Source organism: Macrotis lagotis, chromosome 2, assembly GCF_037893015.1.
Source record: "Macrotis lagotis isolate mMagLag1 chromosome 2, bilby.v1.9.chrom.fasta, whole genome shotgun sequence".
NCBI lineage: Eukaryota > Metazoa > Chordata > Mammalia > Peramelemorphia > Peramelidae > Macrotis > Macrotis lagotis.
In genome coordinates, this window is record NC_133659.1 from 173,549,120 (window position 1) to 173,576,108 (window position 26,989).

The following is a 26,989-nucleotide window of genomic DNA, read 5'->3' on the forward strand; positions in this document are numbered from 1 at the left end:
CCGCCCCGTGCCTCATCTTTACAGGGTCTTTGCGGCCCGGCCCCGCTCCCGCCTGTGCCCACGTGGTGGGCGCTGTGGCGGCCCCGCCCCCCGCCCGCCGGGGGCGGGGTCGCACTGGGTTCCCCAACGGAACGGAGTTGGTGTGCGGCAGCGGCCGCGGCCGGCGGGCTCGAGGCCGGGCGGCGGCGGGTGGCCAGCGGGGCGGGCGCCGCGGCCCGGCGCCGGGGGGAGGGGCGGGCGCAGCGGCGCCGCGCGGAGGGAACTCGAGGCCCCATTGGCCGAGGCGGCGGCGGCGGCGGGGCCTCGCGCACCAACGGTCTCCGCCGGGGCCGGGAGCCGGGAGCCGGCGGGGGGAGGGCGAGGAGAAGCCCCCGGGGGGGATCGAGAACGGGGTGGGAGAGCCGGGCTCGGCGGGGCGGCGGGGCGAGGCCCGGGCACCCAGGGCGATGGAGGAGGCGCTGCTCTCCACGCCCATCAACCCCAATAACTTCCCGGCCAAGCTGTGGCGGTTGGTGAACAGCCCGCGCTACCGCTCCATCCGCTGGGACGGGCGCGGCGAGGGCCTGCTGATCGACCAGCCGCTGTTCGAGGCGGAGCTGCTGAGCCCGCCGGGGGCCGGCGGCGGCGGGGGGCGGCGGGGGCGGCGGGGGCGGCGGCGGCGGCGGCGGGGCCGAGCCCGAGCTCTTCAAAACCACCAACTTCACCAGCTTCATCCGGCAGCTCAACCTCTACGGCTTCCGCAAAGTGGTGCTCGGGGGCCCGGGCCCGGCGGGGCCCGGCCCGGGGCCCGGGGGGGGGCGGGCCGGCGGGCGACGGGCCCCTGCACCACTTCCACAGCCCGCACTTCCGCCGCGACCAGCCCCAGCTGCTGGTGCACCTCAAGCGCCTCACCAGCGCCAACAAGGCCAAGCTGGCGGCCGGCCTCGAGGTCTCCTGCCGCCCGCCCAACCGCTTCCAGAGGCTGCTGCTGACCTCGGCCTCGGCCTCGGCCTCGGCCTCCACCTCCCCGCTGCAGCACCAGGAGCCGCCGCCGCCGCCGCCGCCGCCGCCCTCGGGGGCCCGGCCCGAGCCTCACGGTGAGTCGGCCTCCCGCCGCCGCCTTGCCGCGGGCCCGCGGACACCTCCCCCTGCCCTCTCTGCCAGGGCCCCCTCCGGCCCGCCGTGCCCCCCTCCCCTAGCTCAGCTCTCTCCCTGAGGCTTCCGCCCATGCCACGCCCGGCTCCTGTGGTCCAGGCGTCTCGTGGCATCAGAACTCAGCAGTCACGCCTCAGCAGCAGCCCAGCACACCAGGCCTCTCCTGGGTGCCCTTGGACTTGGCACCCACATTGGCGTTGTTCAATCAATTGCACGTCAAGATGTGCGCGCACATGATCACATCCTTGGCCTTTCGGAGATTCACCCGTGAATATTGAGGTCATGAGGGCTTGGGAAGGGACCTTGAAAGGACCCCTTCTCTTCCCAGAAAGAAAGATGAAACGGAATTTCTTGTTACATGTCAAAAAAGCATGATGAAAGTCAAAGTGGGAGGGAGCCAGAAAGTCACAAAGAATAGAATATGGTATCAGGGCAAAGTGGACAAGACTTTGTAGAAGTTTGATGATTGAGATGCAAGCCCACTTCCAACAGTTTATATATAGATTCAAAAAAAATCTAGGTAGAAATGTTGCATAGTTACATTTGGCACACAGATTGGTATCTTATGGTAAGATTTAAAATGATGGTGATTACTTAGGCACCTTACAACAAAATACAAACAAATTTTTTTTTGAAAATTTCACCGAGGTACTGCACCTCTTCCGCAGACAGAATCTTTTGGTTGAACTCTTATCATACTACAAACTGTAGGGTTTAATGCAAACTTAAATGCCAGCACCTTTATTATACAAGATGCAGACTGGGCTTTTGATCCAAATGTCAACTTTACTCAAATAATAAAGCAAAATATTTAGAGAATGTTACTTTTAATTTCAAAAGCATATGTTACTTTAATTTTAGAAGAATTATGCCACTGGGCCCAGCCAACCTCTTAGAATTCCTGTAAAAGAAAAGGTTCTGTGAAATGAGCTATTTTTCATTTATTTTTAAAGGTATTTATAATCTTCCTTTGTGACAGTTTCACAGAATTTATCACAAGATTATGATGCAGGATCTACATTCTCTGACTATTGGAGATATTAGGTTACAAAACAAGATAATCTGGGAGAAATCAACAAATTATAATATAAATCAATTTTTTTTTAGTTTTTTGCAAGGCAGACGGGGTTAAGTGGCTTGCCCAAGGCCACACAGCTAGGTAATTATTAAGTGTCTGAGACCAGATTTGAACCCAGGTACTCCTGACTCCCAAATCCAGTGCTTTATCCACTACATCACCTAGCCTCCCCATATGATTCAATTTTTTACCTTCATCTAGAAGAATAATAGTACTCAGTGGGGACTTGACCTGTTGGCATTTCTGTTTTTAGAATTTAGAATTAGAGAAAAAAGAATATTAGAGAAAAGGAGTATGGAATTTCCATAGTTTCTGAAGTAGACTAGTTTCTAACTTATGAGTTAATATTTTTAGGTTTTAAAAGATGAACCTGGTGCTATATTTGATTGTGTTGATGATTCCCTATTTTCCTATTAGGGGATAGGATAGGACTTCTAATTTTAAGTGAATGAAGTTGAAAAAATAACTCAACTGGAGATATATTCATCCATTAGAAGCAACACCCTTTTATATTGTGGTCATTGATTCTGATAGAGAAGGGGAATAGTGTTAACTAAGGCATGAATTTGGCAAGATCTAGATTTGCGCTAACCCAGCCTCAATTACATGGTTAGCACAAGGAAAAGTGATTGGAAAACTGGTCCTCTGTTAACATATACAGAAATGAAATCTAATATTTAATATCCATTTTAGATACAGTAACATTCGATTCTTGATTCCCTTTGTCCTGTATGATTTTTTCCCCCTAGCTTTTTTATACACTTAGGGAATGAATAATTTTTGATTGTAGAATCATAGTTTCTAGATCTTTATTATTTATAAAAACTACTACTATCAAGTAAATTTCATCACTCATGATGAGAGTTTTAAAAGTTCCTGCATTATTTTTTTTAAAAGAAGGATTTTGCAAGGCAAACGGGGTTAAGTGGCTTGCCCAAGGCCACACAGCTAGGTAATTATTAAGTGTCTGAGATCGGATTTGAACCCAGGTACTCCTGACTCCAGGGCCTGTGCTTTATCCACTGCGCCACCTAGCTGCCCCAGGATTTACTTTCAAAATCCATTCATTCTCCAGATGTAATATCTCCATCTAGGTATTTAGTGTCTGTCTCTTACCTGGATTCTAACTTTTTTCATTTATCATTGCTAACTGAACCATTCATATCTCAAAACCACATAGAATGGGGCGGCTTTTAAAATGTTAATAAAATTTCAAATCATTCTGAAAGAAATTTAAAGGACAGATTGATCAACTCCTGTCCCCAGGAAAATACCATCTACTTCCATAGGCTCAGGAAGAGCATATTCTATAAATAGAAGTTTTGGCATCATGGTCTGAAGATTAATTAGCCTCCTAAACTCAACTGCATCAGAAGCTAAATTTTTTTTTATAACAACATGCCTTGGAAAAGACTCATATTTCCAAAAGTCTAATTCCATTAGCATTCCTTCTCTTTTTCTCTCTGTGTTTTTTAATCTGTCTATCTATATCTATAAACATTTAATAAATATAATAATATTTATATTTATATTTTTAATAAATATAAGCAACTGAACTGGAGAAATAACATAAAGTCTCTTTGAGAATGTCATTTTTAAAAAAAGAACAATTTCTCATTCTGTTCCGAAGAGTTCTTGTCTGATTGCCAATGTTCTGACCTATTCAGAAGATATATATTTATATATATCTCCAAGTTATATATTAATTATATATGTAATTATATATTAGTTATATATATAATCTGAAGTTTAGATTATTTTTAGTGTGTGTTGTATATATAAAATATATAATGTATAATGTATATGTAATATATAAAATGTGTAAAATACATACATATATATATATATATATATATATATATATATATATATATATATAACCTGAACAGATCAGAACTTTGTTGGCCAGAATAGAACTCTTAAGAGTAGACCCTTAAGAGTAGAATGAGGAAGTTCTTGTTCTTTTTTTAAAAACTCTTTCTCAAAAAGTGATCACAGACTTAAGGTTATTTCTTCAGTCTCTTCATTTGCAAAATGAACTTGGACAGGGTAATATTAAAACCTTCCTAAAAAAGTCCATAATTTTACCATTTTTGTCATCACTGGAACCTAAAATAATAAAAGATAGTTGAACAAATCAATCAGAAAACAATTACTAATACTAATAGGAATCTCTCTTGTGTTTTCATCTGGTTCTAAAATCAGAATGAGATGGGTCCAGAAAGTTTGAAAATTCTGTAACTTGAATTTGACTTTGGATGCAGAGACATGTCAAACTGGCAGCATTGAACACCCTAGGAAATCTTTCCATTGAAGATTGGAGATTTGGCCCAAAATCTCAGAAGGAAATGGTCATGGTACTTTATATCATAGATCTAAAAACTGTATATAGACAGATTAGTCTTCAGCAGTGGGACAACTCTTCATATCTGGCAGTTGTCTTAGGATTTTGGAGGTGATCCATCAGTCAAAGGGGACAGGGCCCTCTACAATTTAAGAGTCCTGGAATCCTTAAGTACTTGTGGTTTAATAGTTTGCCAGTTGTACCACAGCCATATGTTAGTCACAGGATTTGAACCTAGGTCCTCTTGACAGCCACAACAGCCTTTTTCTCTACTGCCTCTCAAATACACAAATAGGACCAAGAGAAATGGATTGTAAACTTATTTTACTTAGAAGTTTTTTTAAATATATGTTTTTAACTTAAAAAAAAAAAACAACCTGAAAGGAAGAAAAGTTCCCCAGTGGTAATTCTTTAAATTGGTCAAATATAACCTGACCCAAGTTCTTCTGAATTATGGTAACTTTACTTTTTGATTTAGCATTTTTGACTTTGTAGTGAAATTAGACCTTCAGGGCAGTAGTCCAGTCAGCAGTTACCTCTCCCACACTGATGAAAAGCTCAGAGGTTCTATCCCAAAAAAGCATGTAATACATGCTTTCAATTGGGTGTTTTCAGACAACAGAAATGTCCTGTGTAATAACTTCCTCAAGTATCATTTAAATCTTGTCTTTCTCTGAAACTCCCCCTTATTAGCTAAAATAAAAAAGAGGCAAATCAGCCCCCAAAATAAAGCAACTCTTTTTTCCCTGATATCTCAGGTCTCAGAAATCTTTTAGGTTATTTTTTTTCTAGAACTTTAGTACTTTATTTGTTGAACTGCTTGCCTTGTTTTGTTTTTTTATGTTTGTTTGAATTTTTGGGAGATCCAATTTCTTTTTCAGTTTTAGTGAAATTAAGTGAAAAGGATCTTTAATGACTTTAGATCATGAATATGTAATTATGATAAGGACTGTTTAGCTTATTTACTTTACAGTAGGAACAATGTAATGAATTTTATTGAGGCAGATACCTCAATGTAGAAGCTTTACCCTAGGAAAATGAGAAATTTTGCCACTGTTTAAAAATTAAGTCTAAAAAAATTTTCAACTTCCTATTGACTTTGTACATTATACTAATACCTGAAATTCATTAGGATAAGAGGATGCAGTCATTCACCTGCCAAAAATGTTCAAGGTTCACTCTGTAAACAAGTATTTATCGAGTGCCTGCTAACTATGCAGGCATTGTGGTGGATGTATAAGTATGATTTTTTATTTTCTCAGGAATTCCACAGTTCAAGGGGGCGGCTAGGTGGCACAGTGGATAGAGCACTGGCCTTGGAGTCAGGAGTACCTGGGTTCAAATTTGACCTCAGAGACTTAATAATTACCTAGCTGTGTGTGGCCTTGGGCAAGCCACTTAATCCCATTGCCTTGAAAAAACTAAAAAAAAAAAGAAAAAAAAAAGAATTCCACAGTTCAGAGACAGAAAGTAATATATAAAGCAAGTGATAACAATTTAAGGATAGTAAAAGGGGTCACAGATCAAAACTGGAGTAATTGTGGTAGTGGTGACGTAGAACTACACCTTGAGGAAATAGGTAGGATTTAGAAGGACATGACTGAAGTCAGAATAGCTATATTTGTAGGATATTAAAAAAGACCTGTTCAATTAAATTGGGAAATTTGTTGTAGAGTGGGCAGGAAGGTAGCAGATAGAATTTTGGAATTAGAATGTGGAAAGGTGTTCAGATCCCACCTCTGGTGCCAGTTGTGTGATTATAGACAAGCAACTTAACCTCTCTTTGAGTCTCAGGTAATCTTACAATTTATAGATGGATTGCCCTGTGTCTCAGTGGAGGAAGGTGCCACACCACATATGTTTTAAGAAGTAAAAAGAAATAAGTTTAGACCTTGAAAGCCCGGAGATTAGAATTGATAGACAATGGAGAGCCATGAAAGATTTCTGACCAGAGAAATAATAGGCTAAAAATGTATAAGGAAAATAAATGTGATATTTATCATTGAAATGGGTTGGGGTAGAGGATGTGGAAAATAAGTATTATAGATGCCAGACAGGAAGCTTTTATAGTAGTAATCAGAGTTTGAGATGATCAATACCTGGAGTAAGATGGGAACAGTTAGAATGAAGAGGGGAGGTAGATATGAGAAATTTTTTAAAAGATGACTGAGTTTCTAAAAGCACAAAAATTTCCATGAAAATAAAACTAAAAAGGGACAGAAATAATAAGAGAGTAGTATGCTTATCCCTTTTAGGTTTACCTTTTGATTTTCATTTCTTAATTTTCCTCATTTGCATGACCACTTTATACTCCTTGGTTTCTAAGTGACCTGAAAGAGTTACTGGATCTTCCAGAAATCTTTTTTTTAAAAAAAATTTCATTTATTTAAGGCAATGGGGTTAAGTGACTTGCCCAAGGTCACACAGCTAAGCAATTATTAAGTATCTGAGGTCGGATTTGAACTCAGGTCCTCTTGACTCTAGGGCCGGTGCTCTATCCAAGGCACTACTTAGCTGCCCCCAGAAGTGTCTTAAAACTCTTAGTGTGTAGCTTCTCTCCTAAGAAAAGCTGCCTATGTGCGCAAGTTAGCACAGGTGATACAATGTTTACACTTGGATCATGACCCTTTCCATGAGCAACTGCTTTTAGTACCAAGTATTTGGTCTATTAAGACTCTGGCTTAGGATTTTGCCACAGGATGGTCTGGTAAAGTTTTAGGTACTAAAGAATTTAGCCTTTCTGGTTATGGATACTAAAATAATTTGCCTGGAACTAAACATCTTTGTCCAAAATAAATAAAAATTACATTTTTATCAGATCAAGAGTAATATAGTTTGCTACCCTGACTTAACTGTATCTGTTGTTGTCATGTAAAACTAGTAAACATGCTCTTACTTTTTTATGCAGGACCAGTGGCCGTAGGACAGTTTCACCGGTCATTCCGGCGAGATAGTTTGTCTCCTTATTCCTACGTATCAACTTCATCCCACAACCACAGCACTTTCCCGCTGAAAGGTTTAGATCGGACCCCGATCCCTCCTAGAACGTGGCAGAACTCCCTTGGGATGCACCCAGGACAGGTGGAGACTTCCCCCACTTTCTCAGATAAAGGGGTTCCATTTCCTGTACTGCAGAGGTTTCCAACTGAGGTTACGTATACCCTCCAGCCCAGCGCCACATCTGTTCATGTTCAGCAAGGGCCTCAAACAATGGTCAGCTCCTCCCAGAAATATAGTAACTACACACCCTCAGCGCAGTACTCCCAAGCCTACTATCCAACAGGTATGAGAAGGTTCTAGCTCAGTAGCTTCCAGAAAGGTACTTTAATAAAAATGAGTTTTTTTTATTGTCTTAAATGCACTTTAATTTTTGTATAATCAAGTACAAATAGTAAAGAGTAAGAAAATGTCTTCCCCCCCCACCCCCAGGGCATGATTTTAATTGGCATTCTTTGAAATCTGTTTTCATAGACTTTTACATAGCTCTTAGAAGTTTAGGAAAAAACATACATTTTGTGTGATGCATTCTTAAGTTGTATCCTAGGAGTCAAATTAGAACTTCGTATATCAGAACCTTGCTTTAACTCTGCTCTTGATATCCATACTGCTTGCCTCAAAAATTAGGCAATCCCCTCTCTGGGCATTTGTTTTCTTATTTGTATAATGAGAGAGTTGGATCAAATGATCTCAAAGGTCTCTTTCAGTGCTTAACATGTATATATACATACATACATACATGCATACACATACATGTATATGTGTGCATATATATAAGCTTAAGCTATAGTAAAACCACATTCATTTAGTATTTAAATAGCTCCATAAAGACATTCCCCTTATGCTTTCAAATGCAGAATTTTATTATATGAGTATCAGAGCAGAGGAAATCAATATTTTTGTGAAAAACTTGAGAAAGAGAAGGATTCAGAAAATAGGGGTCAAGAGTTGAAAGCTTTAGTAAAGTTGAGGGGAAGTGGAGGATAAAAATTGATGATAAAATGCCCAAAGAAATAGGGCAGAGGGACTACTTATGCAGTTCTTCCTATTTGAGAATATTGGTGAACTAAGGAGAGGTTGGGAGTGGGTTGAGAATGAAAGATTATAAAATGCAACAATTTATAAATCTTCTCTGGTGAAATTTTGACATGGACCGGTACTAATCTACTGGTCAAACATCTCTATCATATTGGGCTTCCATCTGAAAACTTGTACCTGTTTTGATAGTAACCTTTCCTGTTTTGTGTGTTATTGCCATTTTACTCAAATATTTTTTTCAGTTTTGCTGACCACTTACTGATGATCTCAGTTATGAGAAATAATTGAAACCTGGAAAAAGTGCTTCTGAAAAAGAAAAAGTTGAAAAGGCAGCAATTTATTTAGATATATAAACTTAAAAGGATCCTTTAGAGTTCATCTGGTCCATAAACAGAACTAAGAACAGAAAGATAGCTAAAAATAAATGAAAAGAATGCAATTTGAATGTGGGAATTTAATATTTTGTTGCTTTTTCCTATGTTGTATCACCATTCAGTATTTACTGTTACTGAATCTAGTATTGACTATTAAATAGCTCCACTAAATTGTTTTTCAACAAAGTAAACTGGAGTTTTCAGACAGGAGAAAGACCCAACAAAGAATAACGTCAGGAAAGCCCTGAGAAGAGAGAGTATCCAGGAGATTAGTGGTCAGTGATGTCACGTGTAGCAGATAGTATGAACAAGTTAAGAACTGAAAAAAGATCATCAGATTTGACAATTAAGAACTCAATGATAACTTTATTGAGACCAGTTTTATTTGAGTAATGAAGATTAGAAACAAGATTTCAGAGGGTTGAATGAGGGAGAGGAAAGGAGGAAATTGGAGGCAGCAAGGGAAGACAATTTTTTTTTCTAAAGAATTTGACTGATTATAGGAGAAAGGATATAGGATAGTTTGAGAGGAAGAATATTAGGGTCTGGTTTAAGTTTTAAAGATGGGGGAGATTTGGAGTTGTTTAAAGGTATTAAGAAAGGGACTAATTGATAGAGAAAAGTTTAAAATTTGAGAGATTAGGGGAATAATGGAGGTTGTACTCTTCCTGGAGAAGAGGGGAGGGATAGGGATTAATTAAATGTTGGGAGGCTTTGACCTTGGCAAGGGGAAGAGACTTTTCTTTGTCCCAGAAGGAACTGGGAAATGTCAAGAGATTTTGAGATGAAAAAGAAGGAAAGAGGGAGCTCATACTGAATGACCATAGTTTTATTATTCCTGAGTAGGAAGAATGTAAGCGACTTGAAGAGGTAAGAGTACTAGCTTCTTGGGAAGAGAGGTAATCATTTAGGGAGGGGGGAAAAAGGATTCCCTTGCTGTATTAAAGACCTAGTTGAGATTAGAGAACATGAATTTGTAATATGCCTACATTTAGTACAGGTAAGATATACATTTGTGTGTATATCCAGACACAAAAGTGATTATTTTATTTGACCTATAGACCACTCCTTTCTTTCCCTGTGTTTCTGGGGATTTCTTTTTCCCTTTCCCCTCTCCTTTACAGATCTCACCTGTGTCCCATCATGAGCTCCAGTTACATCACATGTACAGTAATATTGGAGAGGAGGGAAGGAGGTAGGTGAAGAATTACCCCCATTTAACTTAATGGGACTACTTCCTCCTCTCTGTCTCCTGGGTCTTACTTCCTACCTTACCAAGGAGGTGGAAAAGGAAAAATAAAGGGAACCAGGAGAGAAACAAGACTCCTATTTAATTTCTCCGATTTCTTACATTGTCCCAGCCTTAAAGCTTCTGGAATTTTTGTCCCTTAACTTTTCCCCACACTTAGTTCCTACCCTGCTGGAATCCTCTACTATTAGTATCTTGAAACTAAAGGAGCTTCTAAATATTCTTTTTGTCCATTGATATAATTGTGGGATTGAGAATGGGGCGAAAAGCACCAACAATAGAGATAAATTCCCATCTTCCAAAGTTGAAATTCTTAAATTTTTAATTCTTCTTCCCACCCCAGAAACATTGTTAAATATAGTGGTTAGATTGAGTGCTATGCATTATGAATTGAAATAATTTTTTTGTGGACAGATCTAGTGAGGCATTGTTTTTTTAGAGCAAAATATATTGTAGTTCAAATAATTTGTAAATATTCACCTGCTAAAGTTGAAAGCTACCTTTTTTTCCCCACTAGGCAGTGGGGTTAGGTGACTTTTCCAACATCACACAGCTAGGTAATTAGTAAGTGTCTGAGGTCATATATGCACTTAGGTCCTCCTGACTCCAGAGCCAGTGCTCTATTCACTGTGCCACCAAGCTGCCCCTGGAAGCTGCCATATTATATTACCTACTAGAAGAATATCCCAACTAATTTGATGACTGAGTTTTGAAAATTGAGTTATGGTTTAAGTTAATTTATTTGAACCTTTAAATTGAAAATTGAGAGTTCGAAGTGATAACTGAGAAGATACTTTAGAAGAAGTAGGTAATAATAATAATTATATGCAGTGTTTCTTAAGATTAAAGAAATAGGTAGGGTTTTTATGGATTATGTGAAATTTTTCACAGTCTGGCCAAACTTCAGATTTTTCATCTTTTTTGTATAATTACAAGATGGTTGAGATTTCTTGGGATTATAAAAAAGTACTTACAATGTTCATAAAAGCCTTAAAGTTTTGAGACTAATGTTAGTTATGTGAAAATGCTTTGAAAAATATGGGATACTCTATACAAAATCCAAATTGTTAAATTAATAAGACCATAGTTATATGAAGGAGTGTCAGAAATGCAAACTGTTTTATCATGGTGAAGTAGTTTCCCAGCTGAGTCTGGTGGTGAATGTCTGTAATTCCTGCTTCTGAAGAGATTGAGGCTATTGAGTCTCTTGAGCTTGGCAATGACAAACTGCAGTGGGTTATGATAATTGGGTGTCTACACTAAATTTAGTATTAATAAGATGAGCCCCTGGGAATAGGAACAGTTGTGAGAGTCATGTTGCTTAGTGGGGAACCCAGACATAGATCAGAAAAGGAATAAGTCAAAGCTTCCATACCATTCAGTAATGAAATTAGATTCCTGAATTTCAACCTGAGCAATATATAGAAGTCTTACAAAAGAAAGACCATTCCAAATATTACAAAAGTTGAAAATCATTTAAAAGCTAAACATTGAATGTCTACTTCTTTAGACCATTATAAGTGTTACCATGACAAATAATTTTACTGAAATTATCTTTCACAGTTAGTTGTATTTATATTTTACCCAAATATTTATTTACTCCTAATTCAATTTCCAGACAATAAATACTTGTGAAGTACTTAAATATTAATTGCTTTTGATTAAAAAGTTTCATTTAAAAGATTAAAAAATGAGAATTTTTAAAAATGTACTCCATATATAGCTTTTAGAGTATAGAACTAGCAAATCTTTTATATTATTAAAATATTAACTTTAATTTTTTTCTAACTGTATATGAGACCTGTCATTTGTACTACAAAGTAGCTATCACATTCAGTCATGAAAAGAAGTAATACATGAGAAGCATATTTTATCTATAAAAATGATTTGAGTTTGATTTTCTTACTGGGCTAGCCTATTCCTACACACACACACACACACACACACACACACACACACACACACACACAAACAAACACAAACACACATATATATATATCTGTGCGTGTATATGTGTGGGTGTGGGTATTTATACATAAACACATATATACACCCACACATAAACTGTTATCCCTTCTACATCATGAGGTTAGGGGGCATGGCACCTCAGAGATCTGGAAAATCTGCATAAAATCTTTTGGCCCTCCTTTTATACCAGAGAAGACATTTTTTCTTTTATGTGGAATTTATAGTACCTTATTAGAAAATTTGGGTTTATAGGGTACAGTATATACATATATTTAATGCATTTCTGAGTTTCTAAACTTTATATGTGTCTGCTTATCATTTGAAGCTTCCACAACTCCCTCCAAATTATGACTAAATTGAATATAATTATGATGCCCCTGGGTTATATTAAAACTGCAATGGGGAAAGTCGCTATATGGGAGGGATAACTACTATTTGATCTCCTTTTTTGAAGGGAAAGTGTTATAGATTCTGAGGTAATTGATGTTTTTTTTTCCTACTGCTAGACTGCAATTAAAATTGTTTTCCTGACTACTTTTCTTTCTCTTTTAATTTTGTTGTCATTTTTCTTTTACTCTTGTTTTAATTCTTAAACTTTATTTTTTTTGTCTCCTGCCCTTGGAGATATATTGAATGTATATGCATGTTTGGATAGAGTGCTATGTTTAAGGCATGTTGCAAAACTAAATTGCAAATTTTTTTTCTATTTTTACATAAGTAAATTTTTCAAGTCATTGTTCTCGCTTGAAAATCTTGAACTGATAAACTTAAAGTTTAGAGGTCTAAGTGCTAAGTTAATACTAGTACTTTTATAATTTGAACTATTTGTTTGAGTCTTAACTGAAAAGGCTTGCTTTGAAAATATAAATCTTTTGGATATAGTTAATGGAAGGAAAACCTTAAGTCATTTAATTTTTCAGAACTTTTGCTTTTTTCCTTGTAAACTTGACGAATTCAGGTTTTATCTAATTCTAAAACTTTTATGAAATGAGGCTATGACTGCAATTAAACATTTAGTTCTCATCCTTAACTAGGCCTTTTCCTGCCACAAGGGGGAGAAACTGTGCTGAGCTGCACCCAGATTTCTATCTATCCCTAAACTACTTCCCTTTATTTCTGTCTCTCTGAATTTGTTTTCTATGGAATGCCTACGTTAAGGATTATTTAAAGGTAAATATTAACGTAGCTTTTTAATCTTCTGATAGTTTAAAAAGTGAAACTCTGTTTTGATTTTAGAATTACAGAATTGGTGATCATTTAGTTGCAGTCAAAAAATGTTCATCTAGCCTGCATTCAAAAACTTCCAGTGATAGGAAACTCACTATTTGATATAGACTGTCTATAGATTATTTTTATAAAGCTCTAATTATTAGAAAGTTTTTCCTTATGCTAAGTCAAAATCTTCCTCCTTCTAATTTCTATGCATGATTCCACTTTGAGGAATAAACAGAATTAATCTTGTAAAGGACAGTTCTTCATACATTTGAATTGTTTCCCTTCTCCCACTCTTTCCTCCCTATTCTCTGCTTCCCCCCTCTCCCCACACTCCCAAACATCTCTTCTCCAGCTTCTTCAACTGATCCTTAATATAGGTGGTATTGTTTTGAGCCTTTCCATCCTTTTGTTTCCTTTTCACTAATTTCTTTAAATGCTAAGTATTTTTTTTTATGAAATTCATATAACTTTTTTTCTTTTTTGAACAAGGCTTTAGACATGGGATATGTTGTTACTTTATTAACAAGCACTCAAAATAGGTGGAAGAATTTAATAGTGTCTAATAATTCATCTTTAGAGATATAACAGCTAACTTAATCTTGGAGACAACTTATGTTTTCATTTGGTACATCTTGTTCATTTAGACCTATATCTATATTGGTAACTGTTCCAGAGAATTCAGACTTTTTCACTTATTGCAACTAAAAATAGAATGTTTTAAAAATTGTTTGCATTAGTTAAGCTGTCCTTTGCAAATATTCCCAGGAGGCATATTTTTTTTCTATAATGAATGACTAGAAGCTTTTCTAGATTGTTTTGTCTATATTAATGCATTGATACATTGAGGTATATGTGTTTTCATCAATATGGATATTCCCTTTGCTGATACAATTTATATCTTGCTCATTTAGTTCTTTTCTTGACTGTGCCCTCCTATAAAAATATTCTGAATTTGCTCTGCCTTAAGCACTGAGGATCTTATTCTAGATCAGGTGTTTGTCATTGAAGCACATGGATGACTCCTCTATCTTTTCCTAAATGACTAGCCCATCAACTTTTCTGTTCATACTTTTGATGATGGTCTTTATACCACTTTTCCTTGTGTAGTATTTCTAGTATTCCTTGGTAGTATTTCAAAACCTGCATATGCCAATTACAGGCAACTTTAATTCTTCAAGGATTATGCTAGTTTATGACTTGTGATTTTATATAGCATCCCTGGAAGAATATTGTTAAAAGATGAGCCTTTATTTCAGGGAGAAGCATAATGAGTCCTTTAAAGGTTCCAAAAACAGTAGAAGCTGTTCTTTGCCTCCAATTCAATTCTGTACTTAGTTCGTTGTCTGTGCACATTGTCTGTTTAAGGTGGTGTATACTGATGGGTCAACTTTGCTATCCAACTGCCCATCCACACTCTTGAAAATAGACATTTTCATCTTTTTGATTTTTCCTGCATGAATATTATTCTGAGTGGTTATGGATCTTGTTTAGTATACTCTGTGATTTTCCTAGGCTTAATGCAATCCTTAAATGTCATCCACAAATGGACTTCACTATTTATAGGGAATTCCTATTCTATTTGAACTTTGGCAAGCACTTTTGACAAGTTTACATCTATTTTATCCTTTACTTGATATTAATAATCAGAGAGTAACCATACAAAGTTGACTTGGTTGTTAGCATCTCTGAGAGAATCTTATATAAAATAACATTTTGCTCTATAGATTATAGCTTTTTTAAATAGATAGTAAGCAGAATGTTCTCTTATTTCTGTGTATCTTTCAGTCAGTTATAGGATAATAAAGTTGATATTTGCCATATAAGATATCATTTTTAGAAGTCTTACCTGCTCCCCTCACATACCTTTATCATGAATGTCCTCAATTAGTATGTAAATGAAAAAATTAGGTATATAGATCAGGGTTTATGATATTTTTTCAGTCTATGCAAGTCAGGGTATTTATTAAGTTATTTCTATGTGCTAGGCACATTCAAATTAGAAGTTAAACAGTTCTTACCTTCAAGATATTTTATTCTACTGGAGAAAAAAACATCATGTACACAGATACAAAAAGGAAATTATTAACCACTAAAATGTATGAAATAAACACAAAGTATGTAAGGAAACCATGAATAATAGGGAGAAGGGAGGGTTTCTCTATTTCTCTCTATTTCTCTCTTTTTAAAGAGTAGCATTTGAACTAAACAAGCTCCCTTTGAAGAGCTGAAGATTCCAGACTTGAGAAAAGCAGGGAAATTATACAAGGGCACAGAGAGGGTATATCTGGTACAGAAAATAGCAAGGAGATCAATTTGACTGAGTTGGAGAGTACACATGTTAAATCAGTTTAGGAATTCTTAGACTTATTTGTGTCATGGACCCCTTGGGCAGTCTGGTGAAACCTATGGTCTCCTTCTTAGAATAATGTTTTAAATGCATAAGATAATATTAAGTTATAATTATCAGAATTTTTTAAAGGCCTCTTACCCTAGGTTAAGAACCCTGACCTAGAAAGGTAAGTTGTAGCTAGGTTTTGAAGAATTTTAAATTTCAGAGACATATAAGCCCTGAAGATTCAGTGCATGACTTGACTAGGTGAAGTGACATTGACCTGTGTTTAGAAATACCAATTTGGCAACTATATAAATTCACTTGGGGGGAGAGGCTGGATGTAATAGATGCATTCATATCTACTGCAATAATTGAAATAAAATGTGAAGGCCTGAAGGAGGTATATTGGTATGAATAGAATCAAGAAGACAGGATTGCAACTTAGAATGACTCTTCTGAGCGACAGGGAAGTGTGACAGGATTGAGACAGGGCAAATAGAGGTAGGGTTTTGGGGAAAGATAAGTTGAACTTTGAATATATTGAATTTGAGATACCATTGGGACATTCAGGTGATTTGGAGATAGAAGACTGGCTTTCAGGAAGAAAGGTGAAGACTGCATAGGTAATTGGTAAATCCTTTTCAATGAAATGATAATTGAATCCCCATGGTGGTTGCTGAGATCACCAAGGGAAAGATGAAGACCCAGGAGAAAAATGAAAAATGGAGGCAAGACTTGCAAAAAATTTTGCAAAGAAGACCAAGGAAGAGGGAGAACCAGAAGAGGACACTTCAGTGAAAACCTATAGAGGGGAGAGTATCCAGGAGAGGATTGTCAGAAAGATTTAGATTTCATGATAAATAAGAATTTTTTTTTTTTTTTTAAAAAAAGGACCATTGGATTTAACTCTAAAGTAGTCATTGGTGACCTAGGACAGAGATGTTTCAATCAAATGGTGAGGATAGTAATGAGAATATGAGGGACTATCAAGCAAATGGGAAATAAGAAGTTTTAGCAAAAAGTATGTATAGCTTTTTCTGGTCATTTGGCTATGACAAGGAGGGCTTCATTAAGTGAAGGTTTTAAAGGTTGGGATGGTGGAGATCTGGGCTTGTTTGAGTGAAAGTCCATCATTAAGGAGAGAGTGCAATCAGAGAAAGAAATTGAACAAGGGGTGGCTCTTGAAGTGGGGTTGTTAGCAAGGAGAAGGACCACCTCTTTCTCTATTGCTGACAATTAACTGAAAGGAATTAACAAGAGGGAGGAATGGAAACAGTGGAGGTCACAGTGAGTATGAAGAACAGGTTTTAGGAAGAATGAGACAGAAGATATTGAAGGATAAGAGATTGTGATCAGAGCTAGAAATTCCAAATTTGTGGATCATGACAGTGGAGTAGGTATGGTTGATTAAGGGACTGCACATCACCATGTTTGTTGGAGCTGGAGTGAGAATGATATTCATTAATACCTGGATGTTTTAAGAGAATGTTGATAAGTATGTTACGTTCCCAAGTAAAAGGGCAATGTTTGAGGTGGAGAATCTGGCTGTGAACTCAAGTACTGTACTACTTGAATTAGAGAAAATGAATTGGAGGTTCATAAATGATTAACACAAGAAGTTGAACCAAGTGATACCAGTATCTTCCTTAAAAGAGAGGTTGCTGAATGGTGCAAGGAACATCTGGAAGTGGAATCAAGGATTAATGTGCATTGCTTTTTTTTTTTTTTTTTTTTTTTTTTTTTGCAAGGCATTGGGGTTAAGTGGCTTGCCCAAGGCCAAACAGCTAGGTAATTATTAAGTGTCTGAGACCGGATTTGAACCCAGGTACTCCTGACTCCAGGGCCGGTGCTTTATCCACTACACCACCTAGCCGCCCCAGTGCATTGCTTTTTGAGGGTGTTGAGAAAAGGAACCCTCATTGTTAAAATGGATGACCCAAGGGATACAATATCTCATTGGGGAAACCAGATTTCTATTAGCACTAGAAGATGGGAGAGTTTGAAGACATATAGGATAGAGGTGAGGGCTGTTAAATTTTGTTTTTTATTTTTACATTATCTTCTTAAAGTGAAGTTTATTAGCAAGAGAGGAGATTCCAGAGGGAATAGAACTATGAATGTGGATGATGTGTAGTGATAGGATTGAAGTGAAGAGCAATGAGAATATATTTGTCTTTTTTGGTAATAAAGTTTGAGATTTTTTTCCCTAAGAATGTCATATGCTTTCTTTTTTTTTCTTTTTTCTTTTTTTGATTTTTAGGTTTTTGCAAGGCAAATGGGGTTAAAAGTGGCTTGCCCAAGGCCACACAGCTAGGTAATTATTAAGTGTCATATGCTTTCTTACCCACCACTATATCCCCTTTAAGATTTATCTTACCTGCAAAAATCTTTACAGATCTTTTCCAATTTTGATGCTTCATGATGATGTATCTTTGGTTGCTATTTCTCTCTGAAGATCAAGTGTTTGATTAGAGATGGTTTCTAGAAATGGTCTTTGTTAGATTAATAAAACTTTATGACTGATATCAGCTAAACTTAGGAAATAGTGATAGTTTGTTGATATTCTTCCTCCATCAATTTCCCATTTTTGGAGTGTGATTAATTTGTTTAGAAGTCAAGTTGGAATTATTTTAATTGTTCACCATGTTTTCTTCATTTTTATTCTAAGTATTGATCTTTGTTTTAGCAAACCTGGAAATCTAAATATATATACAAAGAGCTGATTCATAATGTCTCCAACATCAGTAACCATTCATTTCCTATTTGTTAACTTTAATTTTCATTTTCTTGTGATAGTGTAATGCTTGCTTATGTCCCTATGCCTTTTTTTCCCTTTTATTGATGAAGAAAGTCATGATTTATAGGTATAAATGCAGTCTACAGCTCTTTAGTTTCTCCCATTTCTTAATCCTGAACAATGTTTTTCAACCTGTTTTTCATTATCCTTTCCTATTTCCACCTTGGCATTGAAGTCATTGAATATTAAAGTATGTGCTGCTTTAATATGAGGGGCTTTATTAAATTTGTCATAGAATTTTTTGCTTTGAAAATTATTTTTTTGGTGACCTTTTTTTTGCAGACTTTTTTGCTTGTTGCAAATGCTTAGCATAAAGGTTTCAAGATATGGTGATCAAATGTTAACCCATGACAATAGTTATTTTTATTGTAACACAAAGTAAGACTTAGTGTCTCCTAATTCCTTTATTTGCCTTTAATGTATAAGCAAGTTTTGCTTTTTGGTTTTGTTTATAGTGAATATGAAAAGATGAATATATTCATTTCTTGTAGTAGTGTCTACTTGTTGATATCTGAACAAAGATCTCCAATTAGAGAACTTAGTACCCATTAAGTTAATGTTTAAAAATGATTTAAAAACTGATTATTAATACCTTCTGCTCCTATTCCTTTTTACATCTCTCTGCTACTGTCACTTCAGAAGTGCCCACACATAGGACTTTAGGACCATTTTTTATTTTTCTGTGTTTGGTGGCCATAAGTCAAAGAATTTATCACGACGTGACCAATCCTGGTGATAACATCTTTCCATACCTGGCTAGATTGGTCCTCAGAAAGCAGATGTTGAGTGTTGATAAGACAAATTAAAATTTTATTGCCATGTTTAGAACATGCCAGTGCTTACCTTCATTACCAAAGCTTTTGAGAATCCAGATGTGGAGGTTATCTTAACCTCCTAAAATGTTTGCAGGTGCTAAACTGATTGCTTTGTACCTTGGAAATATTCTAAAGAACAATATCTCTTCCAATAGGAATAACCAGTTTTAAAGATAATAGCAAATAAAATGGTCATTTAAAAATATTCATGTATAGCTTTTTAAAAAAACAAGTCTTTATAGTAATAGTATCAGTGAACTCTTAAGTATTATGTTAGTATTTAGTATTATGTTAAAAACAATTCAATGCAATTAAACTTCTCTTTTGATATTTTGCAGCAAAACTGAAAGAGGAGTACTCTTACATAATAGAGTCTGACTGTGGTTAATGTATTTCCTGTGCTTGTATTATAGCTGTACTACAATGTTGCTCCCCATCCACCCACATGGATGCCCTAAGTAGCTGTGTCAGTCCCACTGCCTCTTCCTATGCACACTGCAACTATTTCCAGGTAAATGCCTTAAGATAACAAAGATACTCTGATTCATAACTGGTGGGAATTCTTTTTAGACTAGATATTGGGATTTCATAGGTTTATGGGGAAACTCCCAGTGAGAAATATTCCTCTGTCAATGTAAATAAGCACCTGCTCTGCAATTTATAAGTCTTACTGGGAGATTAAAAGCCTTTTCTGTGGTCTCAGGGCCAGTATTATATCAGAAAGAGGATTTGAAATCAGTGACTTGCTTAAGATCATGTGAACAATAAACAGCAGAATTTGTACCACATACTTCAGCGCCTTCTATCCCAAATTCAGTAGTCTTTTTTTTTTTTTTTTTGGCAAGGCAAATGGGGTTAAGTGGCTTGTCTAAGGCCACACAGCTAGGTGATTATTAAGTGTCTGAGACCGCATTTGAACCCAGGTACTCCTGACTCCAGGGCTGGTGCTTTATCCACTGTGCCACCTAGCTGCCCCAAGTAGTCTTTCTGAAGCAAAACCAGAATATCTTATGAATGTTAAATATCTAAAACTGAGTTGAGTGCATTTTTAGAATTTTTAATACTCTAAAAATCTGAGTTTTTTTTTAATCACTGAGTGTATTTGTTGTTGTTTAGTCATGTCTGACTCTTTGAGACTTCATTTGGAATTTTTTCAGCAAAAAATACTAGATACTCCAGCTCATTTTACAGATGAAGAATTGAGGTCAACAGGATGAAATGATTTGTGCAGGGTCACATCACTAGTAACTTTATGAAATCAGATTTGAACTCGGGAAGATGAATCTTCTTGACTTTAGGCCTGACACTATGCTACCTAGCTGACCTAACAGGGTATTAGTTCTACTAAATCTATAGAGAAGAGTATATGTCTTCCATAATTTAGGAGTTTTTAGGGTCAAAAAAAGTAGTATCTCTAAACTTATACAGGCTGTTCCTTTGACAGAGTAGCCCATTTATTGTCCTCTATTTCCAGTTTATTTAGCACTTGCCAAAGCTCGATTGACAACTTTTAAGAACCCAGGATCACCCACATGTAAGAATAGAACATCTTGATAGGATAATGGAGAAGAATTTGTTTGAAAGATTTAAAATATAAAAGTAAATCCAAAATTAGAAGATAATTAATGAAATTGAGTTTTGAATAAATTTGTGATCTCCAGGTCACTATTAAGTATATAGCAACAAAATAAAGATATAGAAAAGATCAGATAATAGGTGACAATTAGAAAATACAATTACTTGTGATTTTAAGATGTTATTCTTTTTTTTTTTTTCCTAGTAGAAGGCCAATTACTGTCCCTGTAAACAAGTATCTACCTAACATTTCTTATGCACAAAGTACTGGTGTTTTGATATTTTAATCACTTTAAAGATTAATATGTTCTTTTTCATAACCAAATAGCTTTAATTCCTTTATTCTTTTCTTTAGAGTCAGTTATCTAATTCAGTGCCAATAGAGTAGGATTCTAGGTATCACTTCACAGCCGATTACCATAAAGGAATTCTTCACTTAATTCCATAGCCTCTTTTTAGGTAGAATTAATAGATTCCTACTTTTAGTAAATTGATGAACTTAAAATCTTTCAAACCTTTAATTGTAGTATCCACATTTATAAAGCTATATGTAGTAGCTATAAAGTGATATATCTTGGCTTCTTTTTCAGCTTTAATAGAAATACTTGGTCGTAGTGGCTATTTGTACTGTTTGTTCTTACTGGTAAATGTGCAGTTTCAGTTCAGTTCAACAGGCATTTGTCATAATTAGGTACAAAGACTGTGCTAAGAGTGGAGAATAGAAACATGTTCTTGTTCTCTAGGTTCTTAGATATTTGACCCATTAGACAGTGACTTCCTTGAAAACAGGGCTTTTCTCCACTTCCTTATATCCCCAGCCCTTAGCACAGTAACTGGATTGTGGTAGATGCTTAATAAATGCTAGTTGCCTGACTGATTGTATAAGGAGAAATAGTCATTGCTAAATAATAGATAGATCCTGGTAAACCTTAGTGTGTATGGTCAGTACATTTCCATTTCACATTCATCATCTTGTTTGCTTTGTTATTCACAATTTTTTCTTTCAATAAATTTTATTTTTCCATTGAAACTTATTCTGTTTTCCCAGAATCCTCCAATGCAGTCTTCCTATCCAGTTGAATTTCTGCCATCTAACTGGCCATGTGGTGCTACTGATGAAAATAAGAAAACTGAAGTAAACTTGGAAGCTGTCTTTCAAATTGTAGATGAGCTACATTCATCCCCTAAACTAGAGATGGTAAAGGTAGAGCCTGTAGAAAACCAGGGGCCAACTCCCCAGTCTAACAGGGGTCAACATATCCTGGCAAATCCAAGCAATAGCAGTGCATCTTCCACAAGTCAGACTAGCCAGCTGGAGCCACTTACTCCAGTAGGTTCAGATATCACATCTTTTGTGGTTGGAACAGAACAAGCAATTACCTGCTCTCTGCCACAGTCACCTGAATATATCTATACCATCCATACTGCTCAGCCTGTTGAAAATACCACTGCAATAACAGTTCAGGAACCTGCAGGAGCCATCCAACAAGCTCATGTAAAACTGAAGGAACAGCTGAGTCATAATCCATCTCCATCATCAGTAGTATTTGTACAGGAGGGGCTACCATTCAGTGCACATCAGGTAAGAGGTTAAAAAAAAACAGTTTAGTAAAGGTCATAGAAATTGAGTGAGTTCAACCGGATCCTTCATTTTTATCTGAAGTGGCCTATTGGAAGGAAACGATTCAGGTATTAGTTGTGTATAAGGCAAGTTTCTTAGATCCTTCAGAAGAATTGTGTCATATTGATTCTCCAACTGTATTTTCATTGGCTAGAAGGTGCCAGGAATTTGCTTTGAGACTCATTTGAACAACACCTTCTCCAGACTTTGTTGTTTTTTGTTCAGGAAGTTTGCAAAATAGGTGCATTGCCTTACCGGCATACTTGTTAACTATTTTACCATCTTAGATTCAGTGTTTGTAAAAGATTTCAAGATGTCATTGATCTTTCCTGTATGAAAGCTTTGTGGAAAGCTCCTATTGAGTCTGCTCCTTATTTTAACTTGGGTGGAATGTGAATTTCTAACTGTTTAATGATTATGATGTGACTACTCACTGTTCAGTTATTTTCTACTTTTGAGTTGTACTTTTTAATTATTTTTATCTAATTCCCTTTATATCCAAGTTATAGAAAATACTTCAAACTTTGTAAACAGCATAAGTAGTCCCTTGAATATTAAAATCAATAGTAATTTTTCAGGATAATGATTTGCAGAAGTTATTCACAGGTATTACTAGGTCTCTGAAAAGGTATTATTCTTGGTGGATTACCACAGAACTTTCCTGCCTCAGCACATATTATGAATAACTAGGTATGTTAGGTTTTATTTTCCCATCTTTCTTACTTACTTTTCTAATGAATTGGAAATTTTGAGGGACCACCACTGACTGAGGAATTACATAGGATGAAAGAAAGTATCTTCATTGGTACTATGGCTATAAAATAAAGAAGCTTTAATTTTCCATTGTTGGTAAGAACAATCAATCAGAGATAATAATACATCAAGATGAAAATATCTTTTTTGTAGGTTTATGTTCAAACTACTTCCTACTTTTATGTTGTGCATCAGATCTTTGCCAGACCTTCTGGTTCTTGAAAATTTAATTCTGTAATATTTTCTGGGAATTCCCAAGAGAACTATTTCACAATTCTTTTTCAGTTGTCTTCTAATTTTAGTTCCACTTTCTTTTTACTTTCTGATCCTTCCTTGTGTCTTTGAGTGTGAAGAGTTGGGCTTCAGGGTTATATATCTGAAATATATTTGTAAATTTTGTGGACCAAAAGTGAGGTCCAGAAATAAGATCTGTTAGATATTATCCTGTGCTATATTTTCTATTTCAAATAAGCTATTGGAAAGGAACACTAATTGTATCTTCTATAGCTTTTTATGTACTCACCCAAAAGTTTTGGTTTTTGTAGTTGGGAACTACATTCTTGCCAAAAGTTGCAATTATTTAAGTAAATAAGGTTTTTGAGGGTCATAACTTCTGAAAACTATATGCTAACAGAAAATTGGCATTTTTTTCTTTTCTCTCGTTTGCCAGTTGCCTTTATTTCATTATGTAATTAGGTTTGAAGTAAAATCATAAAGTGACATTGGGTGTAGTTTAGAAAATTGGAGAGCTTAATCTAGCAATTTTAGTTTGCCAAGGATTAATTGGATCAGAAAGAAACTAAACAGTTTTAAGGAAATGTTTTAATTCATTTTATACTTCACAAATAATACATCTATTTTATCCCACTGAATGTAGCTTTGTTGATAAAAATGGAAGCTTATCCCTTGCCTAGAGATGAGAACCCCTTATAAATATGCTTCTTGAACCTAAAATAGAAGTTCCATGATATAAGAAATAAAATTGAAGTAAATTCATATAATAAATCCAGCCTACATAGGGAAAGGCTCAGAGTAATGAGTGGGTTTGATGTTTTAGGTGGATGCCAGTATAAAGTGCCAGACCAATCCACCTGAGAATATCCTGCCTTCAGAGCAGATGGGATTCATTATTTCAGATATGGGGCCAGCCAGCAAACCTAGTAAAGATACAGGTTCATCCACCCCAGCCAGATACAGAGAGCGAAGAAGCAGCTCACAGCAGGGCAAGTCCCCTGGTAAGGATCATTTCTTAAAAGTTTTCAACACTTCTCTTAATGAACAACTCAGGAATAAAACTGTCAAGAAGTGAAATGAATGAATAAACGAGCTTCTTTCTGGGTCTTCGGCTTTGCTATTCAGGATTCAGAGTGCTCATTATATTGGCATTATTCATGATTGTTATTTAACAGTCTTATTTTTATTGGTTGTACCTGAAAGGTAGGTTGGAATTATTTTCTCCATTTTGTAGGTATTTTGTAATTTAAAAAATTGAGGGATTGCTCCCCCCTCCCCCCAAAAGAAAGAAAATTCAAGAAAGTCTAAAGGAATTATGATTATATAGTATAGGGAAAGACCAGGCTAAAAGGGTAACTTAATTACTGTCTTCAGGTAACAGAATGTTATTGCAAGGAGTAGTTGTTTTCTAGTCTCAGATGATAACACAGGAGGAGGAAATGGTTTTAAATTATAGCATGAGAGAGACTATTGGATTTTAAGGAGAACATCCTGACTACATTAAAAGGGTTATATGAAATGTGAATGTAATGTAATGAGATTGATTTGCTTATAGAAGCTAATGAAGGGTCATAACAGGGATACTCCCAAGTTTCAATGAAGTATTTTCAAGGTGGCTAGGTTTATACTGACCATTGTGGTAAGTAGATGCTGGTATAAAAATGACCTTTAGAGCAAAGAATGTGAAATTAAAGACTACAATTACACAAAAGGTTTGAAGAATATCCATCTTGTCTGATATCTATCTACTCAAAATAATTGAAAAAGTCAGATTTTGTTCATTCAAATAGATAATTAACTGAGAATGATGATTGCAAAGTTAAACTTAAATGAGAAACAACTTGTTCAGAAAGACAATTTGAATTGTGTTGCAAATTTTTCTGATGATACTGTGTTTTAAATGATGATCAAAAATAGCAAATAATTTACATATTTTTTCCTAGGTTCCTCTTAAAGATATAAAGATATAAGATATAAACAATTTTAAAGTACAATGAGACTTGATAATAGCATTTTCTGCTTGAAATTATGAAGGATTTTAGAGATTATGTATAATGTAAAAGTAGACTATAATTCAATGATTGAATTATTTGCCATGATAGTGTTTTTTGTTCACATTATAATTTATATATAATGCAGTTTTTGCTCAAAAACTGCATTGTCCATCTTGATCAAATACTTTGACTTCTGATAACTTTCAGTAGTTTTAAAATAATACATTTACTTAAAAAATTTTTTTCTAATTTTATTTAAGGCAATGGGGTTAAGTGACTTGCCCAAGGTCATAGAGCTAGGTAATCATTAAGTGTTTGAGGTAGAATTTGAACTCAGGTCCATCCTGACTCCAGGACCAGTGCTCTATCCACTGCACCACCTAGCTGCAACCCCCCCCCATAAATTTTCTTTTAAGGGATTAAAGAATAAAAATTGACCACCTTTAAATATACTGGGACACAGACTCTGAAGGTGGTTACAATGGCAACATCATTAGAATAAGTATATTAGCCTTGTGAGTTGACTGGTATATAAATGATAGTATGGTGTGTTTTTAAAATCTCATTGCTTTATAACCACACTTCATGAGTCATTTTGATTTTAATTTTTTTTTTTAGTTTTTGAAAGGCAGTGGGGTTAAGTGACTTGCTCAAAGTCACACAGCTAGGCAATCATTATGTGTCTGAGATCAGATTTGAACTCAAGTCCTCCTGACTCCAGGGCCAGTGCTCTATCCACTGCACCACCTAGCTGCTCCTTAATTTGAATTTAAAGATTTAATCTAAAAACTAAAAATATAGAAAGAGTTTAACTCTTAACCCAGCTTAGAAACAGGGGAATGCAGTCTTAGGTTTCCATGTTTAGAGTTCTCAAGTAAATCCTGAAGATCATGTACTTTGAAAGATGAAGTATAGTATCCTAAAGATAGTTCATAGTGTTTATATAGTATGATTTAAAGACTTTAGAATTATAGGAACTGAGAATTTAAAAAAATATTTTTATACTGTTATAGATAATGTTCATGGGAGGAATAATTAGCAAATTTCTTAATTATCCTGATTTTTAAGCATCTTAAGTCTTTAAGTTGACTTGTGCCTTGATCAGAGGCATTGGCAGATAAAAACTCTTGACTGCCTTTGGGGTTTTTGATATGAGATGAAAGACCTGTTAAAATCAAGTATACTTAACAAAGTCTAAACTTGGGTTTCATTTAGTAGTGACAAGGGAGTATTTTCCCTGTAATTAAGACTGAACTGCTTAAATAGAAATAACTTTTAGAATTGAGGTATAGGCAGAAGTAGAATTCATTAATTTGCTAATTGTTCTTCCCTTGCCAGAGCTTAGCCCGACAGTTGATCTACACAGCATAGCTATATGAAGGTTTTGTGGCTTTAAGAGTGTTTTATTAATAACCAGGTTCAGTGCAAGATTTGGATACCTCCCATTGCTTTTTTTTGGCTTTAAGAGGAC

General features: G+C 36.3%; 1 protein-coding gene across 1 annotated transcript in view; it reads left to right on the top strand.

Annotated features, from left to right (window-relative positions):
- The first annotated feature begins 336 nt into the window (after positions 1 to 336).
- The window catches only part of HSF5 (heat shock transcription factor 5), a 36,097-nt gene continuing 9,444 nt past the window's right edge, over positions 337 to 26,989 (top strand). Inside the window, 7 exon segments of the mRNA XM_074223621.1 lie at positions 337 to 635; positions 637 to 756; positions 758 to 1,076; positions 7,465 to 7,839; positions 19,755 to 19,852; positions 21,965 to 22,498; positions 24,348 to 24,525. Of these exon segments, the coding sequence (XP_074079722.1) occupies positions 447 to 635; positions 637 to 756; positions 758 to 1,076; positions 7,465 to 7,839; positions 19,755 to 19,852; positions 21,965 to 22,498; positions 24,348 to 24,525 (1,813 nt within the window). The 5' untranslated portion in view covers positions 337 to 446.